This window comes from Coturnix japonica, unplaced genomic scaffold (genome assembly GCF_054131305.1).
Source record: "Coturnix japonica strain WE unplaced genomic scaffold, WE-NBRP24 Scf089, whole genome shotgun sequence".
NCBI classification, from domain to species: domain Eukaryota; kingdom Metazoa; phylum Chordata; class Aves; order Galliformes; family Phasianidae; genus Coturnix; species Coturnix japonica.
The window spans coordinates 277,347-301,918 of record NW_028188992.1 but is presented as its reverse complement, the minus strand read 5'-3'; the positions used below and the strand labels follow the sequence as shown (position 1 = coordinate 301,918).

Below are 24,572 nucleotides of genomic sequence, written 5' to 3'. Positions count from 1 at the left end.
AATCAGACGCACCGCTCACTGGCTCCGCCTTCTTCTCGGCGCTGTCAGTCACCTCCTCCTCCTTGGGACCCCCAACCCTGGGGAGGAAACAAATGGCCCCATGGACAACACTGACCCCAGTGACCCCATTGACCCCATTGACCACACTGACCCCATTGTCCACACTGACCCCAATGACCACACTGACCCCAGTGACCCCATTAACCCCACTGACCCCATTGACCCCAATGACCACACTGACCCCATTGACCACATTGACCCCACTGACCCCATTGACCACACTGACCCCAATATCCTCCATTGACCCCATTGACCACACTGACCCCATTGACCCCATTGACCCCACTGACCCCATTGAACCCATTGACCCCATTGACCCCACTGACCCCACTGACCCCATTGACCACACTGACCCCATTGACCCTATTGACCACACTGACCCCATTGACCCTATTGACCACACTGACCCCATTGACCCCATTGACCCCATTGACCACACTGACCCCATTAACCACACTGACCCCATTGACCCCATTGATCCCATTGACCACACTGACCCCATTAACCACACTGACCCCAATGTCCCCATTGACCACACTGACCCCATTGACTCCACTGACCCCAATGTCCCCATTGACCCCAATATCCTCCATTGACCCCATTGACCACACTGACCCCATTGACCCCAATACCCCCATTGAACCCAATGTCCCCCATTGACCCCATTGATCCCAAAGTCCCCACTGACCCCAATGTCCCCAATACCCCCATTGACCCAAATATCCCCCATGTCCCCCATTTCCCCATTGTCCCCACTGACCCCAATGTCCCCCATTGACCCTAATAATCCCCATGTCCCCATTCCCCCATTGACCCCAATGTCCCCAATGCCCCCATTGACCCCAATATCTCCATTGACCCCAATGTCCCCATTGACCCCAATGTCCCCATTGACCCCAATATCCCCATTGACCCCAATATCTCCATTGACCCCAATATCCCCATTGACCCCAATGTCCCCACTGACCCCAATATCCCCATTGACCCCAATATCCCCATTGACCCCAATGTCCCCATTGACCCCAATATCCCCCATTCCCCCATTGACCTCATTGACCCCAATGTCCCCACTGACCCCAATATCCCCCATGCCCCCATTGACCCCAATGTCCCCATTGACCCCAACGTCCCCACTGACCCCAATGCCCCCATTGACCCCAATGTCCCCATTGACCCCAATGTCCCCATTGACCCCATTAATCCCAATATCCCCCCTTGACACCAACGTCCCCCATTGTCCCCATTGACCCCAATATCCCCCAAGTCCCCCATGACCCCAACATCCCCATTGACCCCAATGTCCCCATTGACCCCAATATCCCCCATGCCCCCCATTGACCCCAATGTCCCCATTGACCCCAATGTCCCCATTGACCCCAATGCCCCCATTGAACCCAATATCCCCCATTCCCCCATGCCCCCATTGACCCCAACATCCCCATTGACTCCAACATCCCCATTGACCCCAATGTCCCCATTAACCCCAATGTCCCCATTGACCCCAATATCCCCATTAACCCCAATGTCCCCACTGACCCCAATACCCCCATTCCTCCCCCCCCTCTGACCCCATAGTACCTCTGCACCCGGGATGGGGGTGCGAAGACGCCATGTTTGGGGGGGCAGGAGAAGTAGCGCACCCCAAAAACGGAGCCGTCGTGTTTCCCAGCCGCCGTGTCCAGTTCCACCCCAAACCAGTACCCTATAATGGGGGGGGGGGGGGGCCATATTAGGGCAGTGGGGTCCCCATTGCGGGTGGAGGATCCCACTGTGGGGTCTGAGGTCCCCATTGGGGGGTAGGGTCCCCATTCTGGGGGTCTAGTCCCTCTTTCGGGTGGGAGTCCCCATTTTAGGGCACTGGGGTCCCCATTGTGGGTGGGGGTCCCCATTGTGGGTGGGGGTCGCCACTGGGGGGTTTGATCCCCATTTTAAGGCAGTGGGGACCCCATTTGGGGGTATAGGATCCCCATTATGGGTAGGGGTTCCCACTTTGGGGCTGTGGGGTCCCATTTTAGGGCATTGGGATCCCCATTTAGGGTGGGGGTTCCCACTTTATGGGGTTGAGGTCCCCATTGTGGGATTTGATCCCCATTTTAAGGCAGTGGGGTCCCCATTTGGGGGATATAGGATCCCCATTGTGGGTAGGGGTTCCCACTGTGGGGGTGTGGGGTCCCATTTTAGGGCATTGGGGTCCCCATTATGGGGGGGTTTGGTCCCCATGGTGGGTTGGGGTCGCCACTGGGGGGCTTGGTCCCCATTTTAAGGCAGTGGGGACCCCATTTAGGGGGTATAGGATCCCCATTGTGGGTTGGGGTTCCCACTGTGGGGGTGTGGGGTCCCATTTTAGGGCATTGGGGTCCCCATTTAGGGTGGGGGTTCCCACTTTAGGGGGTTGGGGTCCCCACTGGGGGCTTTGATCCCCATTTTAAGGCAGTGGGGACCCCATTTGGGGGGTGTAGGATCCCCATTGTGGGTTGGGGTCCCCATTGGTGGGTAGGGGTCCCCATTATAGGGCAATGGGGTCCCCATATTATGGGTATGGGGTGGGGGTCTATGGGGGTCCCTATATTATGGGTATGGGGTGGGGGTCTATGGGGGTCCCCATGTTATGGGTATGGGGTGGGGGTCTATGGGGGCCCCCATGTTATGGGGTGGGGGTCTATGGGGGTCCCTATATTATGGGTGGGGGTCTATGGGGGTCCCCATGTTATGGGTATGGGGTGGGGGTCTATGGGGGCCCCCATGTTATGGGGTGGGGGTCTATGGGGGTCCCTATATTATGGGTGGGGGTCTATGGGGGTCCCCATGTTATGGGTATGGGGTGGGGGTCTATGGGGGTCCCTATATTATGGGTACGGGGTGGGGGTCTATGGGGTCCCTATATTATGGGTGGGGGTCTATGGGGTCCCTATATTATGGGTATGGGGTGGGGGTCTATGGGGGTCCCTATATTATGGGTGGGGGTCTATGGGGTCCCTATATTATGGGTATGGGGTGGGGGTCTATGGGGGTCCCCATGTTATGGGTGGGGGTCTATGGGGTCCCTATATTATGGGAATGGGGTGGGGGTCTACGGGGGTCCCTATATTATGGGTATGGGGTGGGGGTCTATGGGGGTCCCCATGTTATGGGGTGGGGGTCTATGGGGGTCCCCATGTTATGGGTATGGGGTGGGGGTCTATGGGGGTCCCCATGTTATGGGTATGGGGTGGGGTCTATGGGGGTCCCCATGTTATGGGTACGGGGTGGGGGTCTATGGGGGTCCCTATATTATGGGTATGGGGTGGGGGTCTATGGGGGTCCCCATGTTATGGGGTGGGGGTCTATGGGGGTCCCCATGTTATGGGTATGGGGTGGGGGTCTATGGGGGTCCCCATGTTATGGGTATGGGGTGGGGTCTATGGGGGTCCCCATGTTATGGGTACGGGGTGGGGGTCTATGGAGGCCCCCATGTTATGGGTACGGGGTGGGGGTCTATGGGGGTCCCTATATTATGGGTATGGGGTGGGGGTCTATGGGGGTCCCCATGTTATGGGGTGGGGGTCTATGGGGGTCCCCATGTTATGGGTATGGGGTGGGGGTCTATGGGGGTCCCCATGTTATGGGTATGGGGTGGGGTCTATGGGGGTCCCCATGTTATGGGTACGGGGTGGGGGTCTATGGGGGTCCCTATATTATGGGTATGGGGTGGGGGTCTATGGGGGTCCCTATATTATGGGTACGGGGTGGGGGTCTATGGGGGTCCCCATGTTATGGGTATGGAGTGGAGGTCTATGGGGGTCCCCATGTTATGGGTATGGGGTGGGGGTCTATGGGGGTCCCTATATTATGGGTGGGGGTCTATGGGGTCCCTATATTATGGGTGGGGGTCTCTGGGGGTCCCTATGTTATGGGTGGGGGTCTATGGGGTCCCTCTATTATGGGTGGGGGTCTATGGGGTCCCTATATTATGGGTGGGGGTCTATGGGGGTCCCTATATTATGGGTGGGGGTCTATTGGGTCCCTATATTATGGGTGGGGGTCTATGGGGGTCCCTATATTATGGGTATGGAGTGGGGGTCTATGGGGGTCCCCATGTTATGGGTATGGGGTGGGGGTCTATGGGGGTCCCCATGTTATGGGGTGGGGGTCTATGGGGGTCCCCATGTTATGGGTGGGGGTCTATGGGGTCCCTATATTATAGGTATGGGGTGGGGGTCTATGGGGGTCCCCATGTTATGGGTGGGGGTCTATGGGGTCCCTATATTATGGGTACGGGGTGGGGGTCTATGGGGGTCCCCATGTTATGGGTATGGGGTGGGGGTCTATGGGGGTCCCCATGTTATGGGTATGGGGTGGGGGTCTATGGGGGTCCCCATGTTATGGGTATGGGGTGGGGGTCTATGGGGGTCCCCATGTTATGGGGTGGGGGTCTATGGGGTCCCTATATTATGGGTATGGGGTGGGGGTCTATGGGGTCCCTATATTATGGGTATGGGGTGGGGGTCTATGGGGGTCCCTATATTATGGGTATGGGGTGGGGGTATATGGGGGTCCCCATGTTATGGGTGGGGGTCTATGGGGGTCCCCATGTTATGGGTATGGGGTGGGGGTCTATGGGGGTCCCCATGTTATGGGTATGGGGTGGGGGTCTATGGGGTCCCTATATTATGGGTGGGGGTCTATGGGGTCCCTATATTATGGGTGGGGGTCTTTGGGGGTCCCTATATTATGGGTATGGGGTGGGGGTCTATGGGGGTCCCTATATTATGGGTATGGGGTGGGGGTCTATGGGGCCCCTATATTATGGGTGGGGGTCTATGGGGGTCCCTATATTATGGGTGGGGGTCTATGGGGTCCCTATATTATGGGTGGGGGTCTATGGGGGTCCCTATATTATGGGTATGGGGTGGGGGTCTATGGGGTTCCCCATGTTATGGGTATGGGGTGGGGGTCTATGGGGTCCCTATATTATGGGTGGGGGTCTATGGGGTCCCTATATTATGGGTATGGGGTGGGGGTCTATGGGGTCCCTATATTATGGGTGGGGGTCTATGGGGTCCCTATATTATGGGTGGGGGTCTATGGGGGTCCCTATATTATGGGTGGGGGTCTATGGGGTCCCTATATTATGGGTGGGGGTCTATGGGGGTCCCTATATTATGGGTGGGGGTCTATGGGGTCCCTATATTATGGGTGGGGGTCTATGGGGGTCCCTATATTATGGGTATGGGGTGGGGGTCTATGGGGGTCCCTATATTATGGGTGGGGGTCTATGGGGTCCCTATATTATGGGTGGGGGTCTATGGGGTCCCTATATTATGGGTGGGGGTCTCTGTCTCACCGGGTGCGAACTGTGTCTTCCCATAGAACCTGGCTCTCCCCGCTCTGTGTCCGGCCACCAGCACCGCGTCCCCCGGGGCCACACGGCGCCCGTCACGGTCCAACCAGGACGCGGCTTTCTTACGGGATGCTGAGGGAGGGAGAAAAACACGCCCTGATTGGCCCATCCCCTCATTAGCCCCGCCCCTTCGTTAGCCACGCCCCCTAACAAACCCCACCCTCTGATTGGCCCATCCCATTAGCCCCGCCCCCTGATTGACCCCACCCCTTATTAGCCACACCCCCTAGTAAACCCCACCCATTGATTGGCTAATCCCCTCATTAGCCCCGCCCCCCATTAGCCCCACCCCCTAGTAAACCCCGCTCTCTGATTGGCCAATCCCCTCATAAGCCCCTCCCCATCAATAGCCACGCCCCCAATAAACCCTGCCCTCTGATTGGCCTGTCCCATTAGCCCCGTCCCCTGATTGGCCCCGCCCCCTAAGTAACCCTGCCCTGCCGATTGGTCCATCCCCTCATTAGCCTCGCCCCCTCATTAGCCACACCCCATAATAAACCCCGCTCTCTGATTGGCTAATCCCCTCATTAGCCCCGCCCCATCATTAGCCACGCCCCCTAGTAAACCTTGCCCTCTGATTGGCTAAACCCCTCATTAGCCCCTCCCCATCAATAGCCATGGTCCCTAATAAACCCTGCCCCCTGATTGGCCCCGCCCCCTCATTAGCCCCTCCCCATCATTAGCCACGCCCCCTAGTAAACCTCACTCTCTGATTGGCTAATCCCCTCATTAGCCCCGCCCCTTCATTAGCCACGCCCCCTAATAAACCCCGCCCTCTGATTGGCCCATCCCCTCATTATCATCCCCTCTCCAACCAATCACCTCCTTCTTTTCCCCGCCCCAAACCCCATAGCCCCGCCCCCTTTCTACCACAACCAATCCCGTTGGATCTCCCCGTAGCCCCGCCCACCCGTAGCCCCGCCCCCCTGCAGCCTCAGCCAATCACCTCTCTTCTCCTTGCGGCCCTTGGGGTTGGAGCGGGGGGGGCTGCGGGGGGGGGAGGGGGGAGGGGGCTGCTGCTCCGCCTTCGAGATACGAGACACCGACGCAAAGACACCTGGGAACCAGTAGAAACCAGTATAGACCAGTATAAACCAGTATAAACCAGTATGGACGAGTATAAACCAGTATAGACCAGTATGGACCAGTATAGACTAGTCCATCCCAGTCCCATACCAGTCTTTGGTGGGCATATGAAGTACCAGACCCCCCCAACACCCCATCCCAGTCCATCCCAGTATATCCCAGTCCATCCCAGTCCATCCCAGTATCTCCCATTACCCCCCATTATCCCATACCAGTCTTTGGTGGGCATATGAAGTACCGGACCCCCCCAACACTCCATCCCAGTCCATCCCAGTATCTCCCAGTATATCCCATTCCCCCCCACTATCCCATACCGGTTTTAGGTGGGCATATGAAGTAGCGGACCCCCCCTACACCCCATCCCAGTCCATCCCAGTATATCCCAGTATACCCCAGTCCCATACCAGTCTTAGGTGGGCATATGAAGTAGCGGACCCCCCCAATACCCCATCCCAGTCCATCCCAGTCCATCCCAGTATATCCCACTATATCCCAGTCCATCCCAGTATACCCCAGTATAACCCAGTCCATCCCAGTCCCATACCGGTTTTGGGTGGGCATATGAAGTACCGGACCCCCCCAATACCCCATCCCAGTATATCCCAGTATATCCCAGTCCATCCCAGTATATCCCAGTACATCCCAGTATATCCCAGTACATCCCAGTATCCCCATTATCCCATACCGGTCTTTGGTGGGCATATGAAGTACCGGACCCCCCCAATAACCCATCCCAGTCCCATCCCAGTCCATCCCAGTCCATCCCAGTACATCCCAGTCCATCCCAGTCCCATCCCATTCCCTCCCAGTATATCCCAGTCCATCCCAGTACATCCCAGTATACCCCAGTCCCATACCGGTCTTAGGTGGGCATATGAAGTAGCGGACCCCCCCCACGCTGCCGTCGTTCTTGCCGTGGGGTCCGTCCAGTTCCACCCCGGCCCATTGGCCGCTGGCAAACGCCGTCGTGCCACAGAACCGCAGGGTGCCCTCCTGGGTACACAGGGATGGATAGGGATGTATAGGGATGTATAGGGACCATAGGGAACCATAGAGACATATAGGGAACCATAGAGCCCCATAGAGCACAATGGGACACATAGGGACCCATAGAGACCCATAGAGACCCATAGGGAACCATTGGGACCCACAGAGACCCATAGAGACCCATAGGGAACCATTGGGACCCATAGAGACCCATAGGGACCCATAGGGAACCATTGGGACCCATAGAGACCCATAGGGACCCATAGGGAACCATAGAGACCCATAGGGAACCATTGGGACCCATAGAGACCCCATAGAGACCCATAGGGAACCATAGGGACACATAGGGACATATAGGGATGTATAGGGACATATAGGGACATATAGGGACGTATAGGGACATATAGGGATGTATAGGGATGTATAGGGAAATATAGAGACATATAGGGACATATAGGGATGTATAGGGACGTATAGGGATATATAGGGACGTATAGGGACGTATAGGGGCGTATAGGGAACCATAGAGCCCCATAGAGCACAATGGGACCCATAGAGACCCATAGGGACACACAGAGACATATAGGGAACCATAGGGACATATAGGGACATATAGGGATGTATAGGGACATATAGAGACGTATAGGGATGTAAAGGGGACCATAGGGAACCATAGGGAACCATAGGGACATATAGGGAACCATAGAGCCCCATAGAGCACAATGGGACCCATAGAGACCCATAGGGACACATAGGGACATATAGGGACGTATAGGGACATATAGGGAACCATAGAGCCCCATAGAGCACAATGGGACCCATAGAGACCCATAGGGACCCATAGGGACATATAGGGACGTATAGGGACATATAGGGACATATAGGGACGTATAGGGATATATAGGGACCATAGGGAACCATAGGGACATATAGGGACGTATAGGGACATATAGGGACCATAGGGAACCATAGGGACGTATAGGGACGTATAGGGACATATAGGGACGTATAGGGACATATAGGGATGTATAGGGAACCATAGAGCCCCATAGAGACCCATAGAGCACAATGGGACCCATAGAGACCCATAGGGACACATAGGGAACCATAGAGACATATAGGGACATATAGGGAACCATAGGGAACCATAGGGACATATAGGGACATATAGGGACGTATAGGTATATATAGGGACCATAGGGAACCATAGGGACATATAGGGACGTATAGGGACATATAGGGACCATAGGGAACCATAGGGACGCATAGGGACGTATAGGGACATATAGGGACGTATAGGGACATATAGGGATGTATAGGGAACCACAGAGCCCCATAGAGACCCATAGAGCTCAATGGGACCCATAGAGACCCATAGGGACACATAGGGACATACAGGGAACCATAGGGACATATAGGGACATATAGGGACATATAGGGATGTAAAGGGGACCATAGGGAACCATAGGGAACCATAGGGACATATAGGGAACCATAGAGCCCCATAGAGCACAATGGGACCCATAGAGACCCATAGGGACACATAGGGACGTATAGGGACATATAGGGAACCATAGAGCCCCATAGAGACCCATAGAGTACAAGGGGACCCATAGAGCACAATGGGACCCATAGAGACCCATAGAAACCCATAGAGCACAATGGGACACATAGGGACCCATAGAAACCCATAGAGCACAATGGGACACATAGGGACCCATAGAGACCCATAGGGAACCATTGGGACCCATAGAGCACAATGGGACCCATAGAGACCCATAGGGACATATAGGGAACATATAGGGACATATAGGGAACCATAGGGACGTAAAGGGAACCATAGGGAACCATAGGGACATATAGGGATGTATAGGGACATATAGGGACATATAGGGACATATAGGGACGTATAGGGACATATAGGGACATATAGGGACGTATAGGGACATATAGGGACATATAGGGACGTATAGGGACGTATAGGAAACCATAGGGACATATAGGGATGTATAGGGATATATAGGGACGTATAGGGAACCAATGGGACATATAGGGATGTATAGGGACGTATAGGGGACCATAGAGCCCCATAGAGCACAATTGAGACCCATAGAGCACAATGGGACACATAAGGACCCATAGAGCCCCATAGAGCACAATGGGACCCATAGAGACCCATACAGACCAATAGAGACCCACAGAGATCCATAGGGAACAATAGGGACATATAGGGACATATGGGGACATATAGGGACATGTAGGGACGTATAGGGACATATAGAGACATATAGGGACATATAGGGACATATAGGGACATATAGGGACGTATAGGGAACCATTGGGACATATAGGGACATATAGGGAACCATAGAGACATATAGGGAACCATAGAGCCCCATAGAGCACAATGGGACACACAGAGACCCATAGGGAACCATTGGGACCCATAGAGACCCATAGATACCTATAGGGACACACAGAGACACATAGGGACCCATAGAGACCCCAAAGAGACCCATAGGGAACCATAGGGACCCAGTGAGACCCATAGAGCACAATGGGACCCATAGAGACCCATAGGGACACATAGGGACCCCATAGAGACCCATAGGGAACCATAGGGACATATAGGGACATATAGGGTCATATAGGGACATATAGGGAACCATAGGGACATATAGGGATGTATAGGGACATATAGGGACATATAGGGACATATAGGGAACCATAGGGAACCATAGGGACATATAGGGACATATAGGGGACCATAGGGAAATATAGGGACATATAGGGACATATAGGGGACCATAGGGACATATAGGGAACCATAGGGACATATAGGGACATATAGGGACATATAAGGGACCATAGGGACATATAGGGACATATAGGGGGCCATAGGGACACATAGAGACATATAGGGACATATAGGGAGCCATAGGGACATACAGGGACACATAGGGACATATAGGGACATATAGGGGACCATAGGGAAATATAGGGACATATCGGGTCCCATAGAGCCCCCCCTCCAGCCCCACATCCCCCCCCTGCCCCCTTACCTGCCCCCCCTCCAGCCCCATATACAACACCCCCCACCCCCCATTGACCCCTCCCAGCCCCACATCCCCCCCCTGCCCCATTACCTGCCCCCCTCCAGCCCCACATCCCCCCCATTACCTGCCCCCCCTCCAGCCCCACACATGACACCCCAGCCCCACATCAAACCCTCCCAGCCCCACATCCCCCCTCTGCCCCCTTACCTGCCCCCCCTCCAGCCCCACACATCACACCCCAGCCCCACATCGAACCCTTCCAGCCCCACATCCCCCCTCTGCCCCCTTACCTGCCCCTCCTCCAGCCCCACATACAACACTCCCCACCCCCCATTGGCCCCCCACACCCCACATACGACACCCCGCACCCCACATAGACCCCTCCAGCCCCATATATGACACCCCCACACCCCACACTGACCCCCCACACCCCACACATCACACCCCAGCCCCACATTGACCCTCCCAGCCCCACACCCCTCCACCCCCTTACCTGCCCCTCCCCAGCCCCACATCGACCCTCCCAGCCCCACATCCCCCCCATTACCTGCCCCCCCTCCAGCCCCACACATGACACCCCAGCCCCACACATGACACCCCAGCCCCACATGACCCCCCCCAGCCCCACATCCCCCCGCTGCCCCCTTACCTACCCCCCCTCCAGCCCCACACATGACACCCCAGCCCCACATGACCCCCCCCAGCCCCACATCCCCTGCCCCCTTACCTGCCCCCCCTCGAGCCGCACTCTGTCCCCCAGCTGCAGCCCCATACACAGCAGGACGCTGTGGCCCCACAAGTTGTCGTAGCAGCGCAGGGTGACGCGGGGCAGGGCGCAGCTGAGGGGCACGGCCTCCTGCAGCAACCGGCGCAGCTCACGGGCAGCCGCTGCAGCTTCAGCTCGATCCAAAGCCATGTCGGCTGGGTCCGGAACCACCTCGGCTGCCACTTGGCCTTGGCTGTTCTATGGGGAGATATAGGGCAGGGAGTGAGATTGGGGTTGCCCCATAGGGTCCTAAGTAACATTGAGCTCCATAGCGCCACCTGGTGGGCAATAGTGGTATTGCATCCCAGCGCCCCATAGGGTCCTATATAACATTGAGCTCCATAGCGCCACCTAGTGGGCAATAGTGGTATTGCACCGTAGCGCCCCATAGGGTCCTATATAACATTGAGTTCCATAGCGCCACCTCGTAGAGAATAGTGGTATTGCAACACAGAGACCCCTAGTGGCCATTAATTTATATAGCGCCATGGCGTCCCCAAGTGGGCAATAGTGGTATTGCACCATAGCGCCCCATGGGGTCCTATATAACGTTGAGCTCCATAGCGCCACCTAATGGGCAATAGTGGTATTGCACCATAGCGACCCCTAGTGGCCAATAGTAATATTGAATCACAACGCTACCTAGTGGCCAATGGTGGTATTGCAACACAGCGACCCCTAATGGCCATTAATGGATATAGCGCCATAGCGACCCCTAGTGGGCAATAGTGGTATTGCATCACAGCGCCCCATAGAGTCCTATGTAACATTGAGCTCCATAGCGCCACCTAGTGGCCGATAGTGGTATTGCAACACAGCGCCACCTGGTGGGCAATAGTGGTACTGCACCATAGCGTCCCATAGGGTAATAAGTAACATTGAGCTCCACAGCGCCACCTAGTGGGCAATAGTGGTATTGCACCATAGCGCCACCTAGTGGCCGATAGTGGTATTGCAACACAGCGACCCCTAGTGGCCATTATTGGATATAGCGCCATAACGACCCCTAGTGGGCAATAGTATACAGCATAATAGAGCCCCATAGCGCCCATAGGGGCCACTTGGCCTTGGCTGTTCTATGGGGAGAAATGGGGCAGGGAGTGAGTGTATGGGACTGCCCCATAGGGTCCTAAGTAACATTGTGCTCCATAGCGCCACCTGGTGGGCAATAGTAGTATTGCATCACAGCGCCACCTAGTGGGCAATGGTGGTATTGCAACACAGCGACCCCTAGTGGCCATTAATGGATATAGCGCCATAGCGACCCCTAGTGGCCAATAGTGGTATTACACCATAGCCCCCCATAGGGTCCTATGTAACATTGAGCTAGATAGCGCCACCTAGTGGGCAATAGTGGTATTGCACCATAGCGCCTCCTAGTGGGCAATAGTGGTATTGCAACACAGCGACCCCTAGTGGCCATTATTGGATATAGCGCCATAGCGACCCCTAGTGGGCAATAGTATACAGCATAATAGAGCCCCATAGCGCCCATAGGGGCCACTTGGCCTTGGCTGTTCTATGGGGAGATATAGGGCAGGGAGTGAGTGTATGGGGCTGCCCCATAGAGACTCATGGGGCGATATAGGGCATTGAGATCAATAGCGCCACCTAGTGGGCAATAGTGGTACTGCACCATAGCGCCACCTAATGGGCAATAGTGGTATTGCACCATAGCGACCCCTAGTGGGCAATAGTGGTATTGCACCACAGCGCCCCATAGGGACCTATATAACATTGAGCTCCATAGCGCCACCTAGTGACCGATAGTGGTATTGCAACACAGCGACCCCTGGTGGGCAATAGTGGTATTGCACCATAGCGCCCCATAGGGTCCTGTGTAACATTGAGCTCCATAGCGCCACCTGGTGGGCAATAGTGGTATTGCACCATAGCGCCACCTAGTGGGCAATAGTGGTATTGCAACACAGCGACCCCTGGTGGCCATTAATGGATATAGCGCCATGGCGACCCCTGGTGGCCAATAGTGGTATTGCATCATAGCGCCCCATGGGGTCCTATATAACATTGAGCTCCATAGCGCCACCTAGTGGGCAATAGTGGTATTGCAACACAGTGCCACCTAGTGGGCAATAGTGGTACTGCACCATAGCGCCCCATAGGGTCCCATGTAACATTGAGCTCCATAGCGCCACGTAGTGGGCAATAGTGGTATTGCACCATAGCGCCACCTAGTGGGCAATAGTGGTATTGCAACACAGCGACCCCTGGTGGCCATTAATGGATATAGCGCCATAGCGACCCCTAGTGGGCAATAGTATACAGCATAATAGAGCCCCATAGCGCCCATAGGGGCCACTTGGCCTTGGCTGTTCTATGGGGAGATATAGGGCAGGGAGTGAGTGTATGGGGCTGCCCCATAGAGACTCATGGGGCGCTATAGGGCATTGAGCTCCATAGCGCCACCTAGTGGGCAATAGTGGTATTGCATCATAGCGATCCCTAATGGGTAATAGTGGTATTGCACCGTAGCGACCCCTAGTGGGCAATAGTGGTATTGCACCATAGCGCCCCATAGGGTCCTAAGTAACATTGAGCTTTATAGCGCCACCCAGTGGGCAATAGTGGTACTGCATCACAGCGCCACCTGGTGGCCAATATTACACTGCAAAATAGAGCCCCATATCGCCCATAGGGGCCACCTGGCCTTGGCTCTTCTATGGGGAGATATAGGGCAGGGAGTGAGTTTGGGGCTGCCCCATAGAGCCCCATAGGGTGCTAGAGAGCACTGAGATCTATAGCGCTACCTAGTGGGCAATAGTGGTATTGCATAGTGCCCCATATCACCCCATAACCATCCCATATCCACCCCATATCTCCCCATAACCACCCCATATCACCCCATAACCCCCCATATCTCCCCATAACCACCCCATATCCTCCCATATCACCCCCCATAACCACCCCATATCACCCCATATCACCCCATAACACCCAATAGCGCCCCATGTCCCCCCATATCTCCCCATAACCACCCTATATCACCCCATAACACTCCATATCCCCCCATATCCCACCATAACCACCCCATATCCCCCCATATCCCCCCATAACCACCCCATAACCACCCCATATCACCCCATATCTCCCCATATCACCCCACATCCCAATACCCTTAGTGCTGGATCAGCCCCATGTTCCAGCAGACATCTCACACCCCATAACCACCCCATATCCCCCCATATCCCCCCATAACACCCCATATCCCCCCATATCTCCCCATATCCCCCTATATCCCCCCATAACACCCCATATCCACCCCACATCCCCCCATATCCCCCTATATCCCCCCATATCCCCCTATATCCACCCCATATCCCCCCATATCTCCCCATAGCGCCCCATATCTCCCCACATCTCCCCGTACCCTCAGTGCCGGATCGGCCCCATGCTCCAGCAGACATCTCACACCCCATAACCACCCCATATCCCCCCATAGTGCCCCACATCCCCCCATATCCTTAGTGCCGGATCAGCGCCATGCTCCAGCAGGCATCTCACACCCCATATCCCCCCATAACAACCCCATAACTGCCCCACATCCCCCCATATCTCCCCATATCTCCCCATAGTGCCCCATAGCGCCCCACATCCCCTACCCTCAGTGCCGGATCGGCCCCATGCTCCAGCAGACATCTCACACCCCATAACCACCCCATATCCCCCCATATCTCCCCATAACCACCCCATATCCCCCATATCTCCCCATATCCCCCCATATCTCCCCACATCCCCCTACCCTCAGTGCGGGATCGGCCCCATTCTCCAGCAGACATCTCACACCCCATGACCACCCCATATCCCCCCATATCCCCTCTATATCCCCATATCTCCCCATATCCCCCCATATGCCCCCATAGTGCCCCATATCCCCCCATATCCCCCCATATCCCCCCCGTATCCCCCCATATCCCCCATATCCCCCCATAACCACCCCATATCTCCCCATATCTCCCCACAGTGCCCCATATCCCCCCCTACCCTCAGTGCCGGATCAGCCCCATGCTCCAGCAGACATCTCACACCCCATAACCACCCCATATCCCCCCATATCTCCCCATATCCCCCCATATCCCCCCATATCTCCCCATATCCCCCCATATCCCCCCATAGCGCCCTATAGTGCCCCATAGTGCCCCATATCCCCCCATATCTCCCCATATCCCCCTACCCTCAGTGCCGGATCAGCCCCATGCTCCAGCAGACATCTCACACCCCATAACCACCCCATATCCCCCCATATCTCCCCATATCCCCCCATATCACCCCATATCCCCCCATATCACCCCATATCTCCCCATATCCCCCCATATCTCCCCATATCTCCCCATATCCCGTACTCTTAGTGCTGGATCAGCCCCATGCTCCAGCAGACATCTCACACCCCACATCCCCCCATATCCCCCCACATCCCCCCATAGTGCCCCATATCCCCCCATATCCCCCCCATATCCCCCCATATCCCCCCATATCTCCCCATATCACCCCATATCCCCCCATATCACCCCATATCTCCCCCATATCACCCCATATCCCCCCATATCTCCCCATATCCCGTACCCTTAGCGCTGGATCAGCCCCATGCTCCAGCAGACATCTCACACCCCACATCCCCCCATATCCCCCCACATCCCCCCATAGTGCCCCATATCCCCCCATATCCCCCCTATATCCCCCATATCCCCCCATAACCACCCCATATCCCCCCATAGTGCCCCATATCCCCCCATATCCCCCCTATATCCCCCATATCCCCCCATAACCCCCCCATATCCCCCCATATCTCCCCATATCTCCCCATATCCCCCCATAGCGCTTCATATCTCCCCACATCCCCTACCCTCAGTGCTGGATCAGCCCCATGCTCCAGCAGGCACCTGACGGCCCCGATGCAGAGGTTGGAGGCCGCGATGTGCAGCGCGGTGCCATGGCTGAAATCACTGCACGTGGAGTGGAGCACTGCGGGACGGAACCAGAACCAACGTCAGAACCAGAACCGGGACAAGACAGAACCACAATAACCCCATAGACCCCATAGATCCCATAGATCCCATAGACCCCATAGACCCCATAGATCCCATAGACCCCATAGATCCCATAGACCCCATAACCCCATAGACCCCATAGACCCCATAGACCCCACAGACCCCACAGACCCCATAGACCCCACAGACCCCACAGACCCCATAGACCCCACAGACCCCATAGACCCCACAGACCCCATAGACCCCATAGACCCCATAGATCCCATAGACCCCATAGACCCCATAGACCCCATAGACCACATAGACCCCATAGACCCCATAGACCCCATAGACCCCACAGACCCCATAGATCCCATAGACCCCATAGACCCCATAGACCCCATAGACCCCACAGACCCCATAGACCCAATAGATCCCATAGACCCCATAGATCCCATAGACCCCATAGATCCCATAGACCCCATAGACCCCATAGACCCCATAACCCCATAGACCCCATAGACCCTATAGACCCCATAGACCCCATAGACCCCATAGACCCCATAACCCCATAGACCCTATAGACCCCATAGACCCCATAGATCCCATAGACCCCATAGATCCCATAGACCCCATAGACCCCATAGATCCCATAGACCCCATAGATCCCATAGACCACATAGATCCCATAGACCCCATAGACCCCATAACCCCATAGACCCCATAGACCCCATAGACCCCACAGACCCCATAGACCACATAGACCCCATAGACCCCATAGACCACATAGACCCCATAGACCCCATAGACCCCATAGATCCCATAGATCCCACAGACCCCACAGACCCCATAGATCCCATAGATCCCATAGACCCCATAGACCCCATAGACCCCATAGACCCCACAGACCCCATAGACCCCACAGACCCCACAGACCCCACAGACCCCACAGACCCCATAGACCCCACAGACCCCATAGATCCCACAGACCCCATAGACCCCATAGATCCCATAGACCTCATAGACCCCATAACCCCATAGACCCTATAGACCCCATAGATCCCATAGACCCCATAGACCCCATAGATCCCATAGACCCCATAGACCCCATAGACCCCACAGACCCCACTGACCCCACTGACCCCATAGACCCCATAGACCCCATAGATCCCATAGACCCCATAGACCCCATAACCCCATAGACCCCACAGACCCCACAGACCCCACAGACCCCATAGATCCCACAGACCCCATAGACCCCATAGATCCCATAGACCTCATAGACCCCATAACCCCATAGACCCTATAGACCCCATAGATCCCATAGATCCCATAGACCACATAGACCCCATAGACCACATAGACCCCATAGACCCCATAGACCCCATAGACCACATAGACCCCACAGACCCCATAGACCACATAGACCCCATAGACCACATAAACCCCACAGACCCCATAGACCCCATAGACAACAACCCAGAACTGGAACCATGAGAACCCAAATCTAGAACCACGGTGACCCAGAACCGCATGAACCCATCAACCCAGAACCACAGGAACCCCATAAACCCCATAAACAACCCAGAACCAGAACCACAACCCTATAAACCCCATATCCCCCCTATATCCCCCCTATATCCCCCCATAGCCCCCCCCCATAACCCCATAACCACCCCCCATAACTCCTTCCCAACCCCATAACCCCCCTATATCCCCCCATATCCCCCCTATATCCCCCCATACCCCCCCATATCCCCCATATAGCCCCCCATAGCTCCCCATATAGCTCCTCATCGCCCCTCATAGCCCCCCATTACCCCCCATAGCCCCCTCCCATAACCCCATAACCACCCCCCATAACTCCTTTCCAACCCCATAACCCCCCCTATATACCCATAACCCCCCCATATCCCCCCTATATCCCCCCATATCCCCACTATATCCCCCCATAGCCCCCCCCATAACCCCATAACCCCATAGCCCCCCCCATAACCCCATAACCACCCCCCATAACTCCTTTCTACCCCCATAACCACCCCCTATAACCCCATAACCCCCCCATATTCCCCCTATATCCCCCCATATCCCCCCCACAGCCCCCCATTACCCCCCATAGCCCACCATAGCCCCCTATATAGCCCCCCATAAACCCATAGGCCCCCCAAAACCCCATAGCCACCCCCCATAACTCCTTTCTACCCCCATAACCACCCCCTATAACCCCATAAGCCCCCCATATTCCCCCTATATCCCCCCATATCCCCCCTATATCCCCCCATAGCCCCCCCCATAACCCCATAACCCCATAGCCCCCCCCATAACCCCATAACCACCCCCCATAACTCCTTTCCAACCCCATAACCACCCCCTATAACCCCATAACCACCTCCCATAGCCCCATAACCCCCCCCATATCCCCCCTATAGCCCCCCCCATAACCCCATAACCACCCCCCATAACTCCTTTCCAACCCCATTACCCCCCCTATATCCCCCTATATCCCCCCTATATCCCCCCATAACCCCCCATTACCCTCCATATCCCCCTATATCCCCCCATAGTCCCTCATAGCCCCTTTTATCCTCCTATATCCCCTCATATCCCCCCATATCCCCCCATATCCCCCTTATATCCCCACATATCGCCCCTATATCCCCCCATAACCCCAAATAACCCCCCTATATCCCCCCCTATATCCCCTCCATTACCCCCCATATCCCCCCTATATCCCCCCATACCCCCCTATATCCCCCCATATCCCCCCTATATCCCCCCATATCCCCCCCATATCCCCCCTATATCCCCCCATATCCCCCCTATATCCCCCCATATCCCTCCTATATGCCCCTATTACCCCCCATAGCCCCCCATTACCCCCCATAGCCCCCCATTACCCCCCATAGCCACCCCATAACTCCATAACCACTCCCCATAATTCCTTTCCAACCCCATAACCACCCCCTATAACCCCATAACCACGTCCTATAACCCCATAACCACCCCCTATAACCCCATATCCCCCATATCCCCCTATAACCCCATATACCCCTATAACCCCATACCCCCTATATCCCCCTATATCCCCCCATACCCCTCATATACCCCTCGGTGCCGCAGCTCTCAGCAGTGTCCTGATGAGATCAGGCACATCAAAGTACCCCATATCCCCCTATAACCCCATATCCCCTATAACCCCATATCCCCCTATAACCCCATATCCCCCTATAACCCCATATCCCCCTATAACCCCATATCTCCCTATAACCCCATATCCCCCCTATAACCCCATATCCCCCATAACCCCATATCCCCCTATAACCCCATATCCCCCATATCCCCCTATAACCCCATATCCCCCTATAACCCCATATCCCCCTATAACCCCATAACCACCCCATAACCCCATATCCCCCCATAACCCCATATCCCCCATAACCCCATATCCCCCCATATCCCCCCATATCCCCCATATCCCCCCATATCCCCCATATCCCCCCATATCCCCCCATACCCCCCCATAACCCCCCTATATCCCCCCATAGCCCCCCATAACCCCCTATATCCTCCCATTAAGCCCCATAGTCCCCCATATCCCCCCATATCCCCCCATTACCCCCCATAGTCCCCCCCATGACCCCATAACCATCCCCCATAACCCCTTCCCAACCCCATAACCGCCCCATATCCCCCCTTATAACCCCACATAGACACCATTACCCCCCCTTTATCCCCCCATATCCCCCCATATCCCCCCATATTCCCCATATCCCCCCATACCCCTCGGTGCCGCAGCCCTCAGCAGGGTCCTGATGAGCTCGGGCACATTAAAGTACCCCATATCCCCCCTATAACCCCATATCCCCCTATAACCCCATATCCCCCTATAACCCCATATCCCCCCTATAACCCCATATCCCCCTATAACCCCATATCCCCCATATCCCCCCATAACCCCATATCCCCCCATAACCCCATATCCCCCCATAACCCCATATATACCCCCATATCCCCCCATAACCCTCCTATATCCCCCCTATATCCCCCCATAGCCCCCCATAACCCCCTATATCCTCCCATTAAGCCCCATAGTCCCCCATATCCCCCCATATCCCCCCATTACCCCCCATAGTCCCCCCCATGACCCCATAACCACCCCCCATAACCCCTTCCCAACCCCATAAGCCCCCCATATCCCCCCTTATAACCCCCCATAGACCCCATTACCCCCCCTTTATCCCACATATCCCCCCATATCCCCTATATATCCCCCTATATCCCCCCATAACCCCATAACCACCCCCTATAACCCCATAACCACCCCCCATATCCCCATAACCACCCCCCATACCCCTCCCCAACCCCATATCCCCCCATATCCCCCCATTAGCCCCCATATCCCCCCATATCCCCCCATATCCCCCTATAACCCCATATCCCCCTATAACCCCATATCCCCCTATAACCCCATATCCCCCCATATATCCCCCCATACCCCTTGGTGCCGCAGCCCGTAGCAGTGTCCTGATGAGCTCGGGCACATCGAAGTAGGCCGCGTAGTGCAGCGCGTTCATGTGGGTCCAGCGGGAGCGAAGGGTCACGTCACCACCCAGAGACAGCAGGCGGGAGGCCAGGCGCACTGCGGCCGCAGGGTCACCTATGGGGGGATATAGAGTTATATGGGGTTATATGGGGGTATATGGGGTTATATGGGGTTATGGGGTTATATGGGGGGATATGGGGTTATATGGGGTTATATGGGGGTATATGGGGGTATATGGGGTTATATGGGGTTATATGGGGTGTATGGGGTTATATGGGGGGATATGGGGTTATATGGGGTTATATGGGGGTATATGGGGTTATATGGGGGATATAGGGGGTCACCTATAGGGTTATATGGGGTTATATGGGGTTATATGGGGGGATATGGGGTTATATGGGGGATATAGGCGGTCACCTATAGGGTTATATGGGGTTATATGGGGTGTATGGGGTTATATGGGGGGATATGGGGTTATATGGGGTTATATGGGGGTATATGGGGTTATATGGGGGATATAGGGGGTCACCTATAGGGTTATATGGGGTTATATGGGGTTATATGGGGGGATATGGGGTTATATGGGGGATATAGGCGGTCACCTATAGGGTTATATGGGGTTATATGGGGTTATATGGGGTTATATGGGGGTTATAGGGGGTCACCTATAGGGTTATATGGGGTTATATGGGGTTATAGGGGGCTTTAGGGGGGTTATGGGGTTATAGGGGGTTATATGGGTTTATATGGGGTTATATGGGGTTATATGGGGGGATATGGGGGGATATGAGGTTATATGGGGTTATGGGGTTATATGGGGTTATATGGGGTTATATGGGGGTATATGGAGTTATATGGGGTTATATGGGGTTATATGGGGTTATATGGGGTTATGGGGTTATATGGGGTTATATGGGGTTATATGGGGGTATATGGGGGTATATGGGGGTATATGGGGGGATATGGGGTTATATGGGGTTATATGGGGGTATATGGGGTTATATGGGGTTATATGGGGTTATATGGGGTTATATGGGGTTATAGGGTATGGGGTTATGGGACAGCAGGCGGGAGGCCAGGTGCACTGCGGCTGCAGGGTCACCTATAGGGGTATATGGGGGAATATGGGGGGATATGGGGTTATATGGGGTTATATGGGGTTATATGGGGGTATATGGGGTTATATGGGGTTATATGGGGTTATATGGGGTTATGGGGTTATATGGGGGGATATGGGGTTATATGGGGTTATATGGGGGTATATGGGGTTATATGGGGTTATATGGGGGGATATGGGGTTATATGGGGTTATATGGTGTTATATGGGGTTATATGGGGTTATATGGGGTTATATGGGGTTATATGGGGTATATGGGGTTATATGGGTTATATGGGGTTATATGGGGAATATGGGGTTATATGGGGTTATATGGGGTTATGGGGTTATATGGGTTATATGGGGTTATATGGGGTTATATGGGGTTATATGGGGTTATATGGGGTTATATGGTGTTATATGGGGTTATATGGGGTTATATGGGGTTATATGGGGTTATATGGGGGTATATGGGGGTATATGGGGTTATATGGGGGGATATGGGGGGATATGGGGTTATATGGGGTTATATGGGGTTATATGGGGTTATATGGGGGGATATGGGGTTATATGGGGGATATAGGGGGTCAACTATAGGGTTATATGGGGTTATATGGGGTTATATGGGGTATATGGGGTTACATGGGGTTATATGGGGTTATATGGGGTTATATGGGGTTATATGGGGTTATATGCGGTTATATGGGGGGTTATATGGGGTTATATGGGGGATATGGGGGGATATAGGGGGTTATATGGGGTTATATGGGGTTATATGGGGTTATATGGGGTTATATGGGGGTATATGGGGTTATATGGGGTTATATGGGGTTATATGGGGTTATATGGGGGATATACGGGGTCACCTATAGGGTTATATGGGGTTATATGGGGTTATATGGGGTATATGGGGTTACATGGGGTTATATGGGGTTATGGGGTTATGGAGGGTGGTTATGGGGTTATAGGGGGGTTATGGGGTATGGGTTTATGGGGTTATGGGGCTATAGGGGGTGGTTATGGGGTTATAGGGGGGATATGGGGTTATGGGATAGCAGGCGGGAGGCCAGGCGCACTGCGGCTGCGGGGTCACCTATGGGGTTATATGGGGTTATGGGGTTATATGGGATATATGGGGTTATATGGGGTTATATGGGGTTATGGGGTTATGGGACAGCAGGCGGGAGGCCAGGCGCACTGCGGCCGCGGGGTCACCTATGGGGGGTATGGGGTTATATGGGGTTATATGGGGTTATATGGGGTTATATGGGGTTATATGGGGTTATATGGGGTTATATAGGGTTATATGGGGTTATATGGGGGGATATGGGGTTATATGGGGTTATATGGGTTTATATGGGGTTATATGGGGTTATATGGGGTTATATGGGGTTATATGGGGTTATATGGGGTTATATGGGTTATATGGGGTTATATGGGGGTATATGGGGTTATATGGGGTTATATGGGGTATATGGGGTTATATGGGGTTATATGGGGGTATATGGGGTTATATGGGGTTATATGGGGTTATATGGGGGATATGGGGGATATGGGGGGATATGGGGTTATATGGGGTTATATGGGGTTATAGGGGGTTATAGGGGGTTATATGGGGTTATATGGGGTTATATGGGGTTATATAGGGTTATATGGGGGGATATGGGGTTATATGGGGTATATGGGGTTATATGGGTTATATGGGGTTATATGGGGTTATATGGGGTTATATGGGTTATATGGGGTTATATGGGGGATATGGGGTTATATGGGGGATATGGGGTTATAGGGGGGGATATGGGGTTATATGGGGTTATGGGGTTATATGGGGTTATGGGGTTATGGGACAGCAGGCGGGAGGCCAGGCGCACTGCGGCCGCGGGGTCACCTATAGGGTTATATAGAGTTATATGGGGTGATATGGGGTTATAGGGGGTTATATGGGGTTATATGGGGTTATATAGGGTTATATGGGGTTATATGGGGGTATATGGGGTTATATGGGGTTATATGGGGTTATATGGGGGTTATATGGGGTTATATGGGGGATATAGGGGGTCACCTATAGGGTTATATGGGGTTATATAGGGGATATATGGGGTTATATGGGGGGATATGGGGTTATATGGGGGATATAGGGGGTCACATATAGAGTTATATGGGGGATATAGGGGGTCACATATAGAGTTATATGGGGTTATATAGGGGATATATGGGGGGATATGGGGTTATATGGGGTTATATGGGGTTATATGGGGGTATATGGGGTTATATGGGGTTATATGGGGTTATATGGGGTTATATGGGGGGATATGGGGGGATATGGGGGGATATGGGGTTATATGGGGTTATATGGGTTATATGGGGTTATATGGGGTTATCTGGGGTTATATGGGGTTATATGGGGGATATAGGGGGTCACCTATAGGGTTATATGGGGTTATATGGGGTTATATGGGGGGATATGGGGGGATATGGGGTTATATGGGGTTATATGGGGTTATATGGGGTGTATGGGGTTATATGGGGGTATATGGGGTTATATGGGGTTATATGGGTTATATGGGGTTATATGGGTTATATGGGGAATATAGGGGGTCACCTATAGGGTAA

General features: G+C 54.2%; 1 protein-coding gene across 2 annotated transcripts in view; it reads right to left on the bottom strand.

Annotated features, from left to right (window-relative positions):
- Positions 1 to 24,572, bottom strand: part of CLIP3 (CAP-Gly domain containing linker protein 3) — a 43,149-nt gene that overhangs the window by 7,281 nt on the left and 11,296 nt on the right. For both annotated transcript variants that reach the window (XM_085534647.1, XM_085534648.1), the window contains 8 exons: positions 20,816 to 20,977; positions 16,197 to 16,315; positions 11,297 to 11,533; positions 7,384 to 7,519; positions 6,387 to 6,497; positions 5,384 to 5,512; positions 1,639 to 1,762; positions 13 to 77 (listed from right to left, as the gene is read on the bottom strand). In XM_085534647.1, coding sequence (XP_085390773.1) covers positions 13 to 77; positions 1,639 to 1,762; positions 5,384 to 5,512; positions 6,387 to 6,497; positions 7,384 to 7,519; positions 11,297 to 11,533; positions 16,197 to 16,315; positions 20,816 to 20,977 — 1,083 coding nt within the window. The remainder of the gene's footprint in view (positions 1 to 12; positions 78 to 1,638; positions 1,763 to 5,383; positions 5,513 to 6,386; positions 6,498 to 7,383; positions 7,520 to 11,296; positions 11,534 to 16,196; positions 16,316 to 20,815; positions 20,978 to 24,572) is intronic.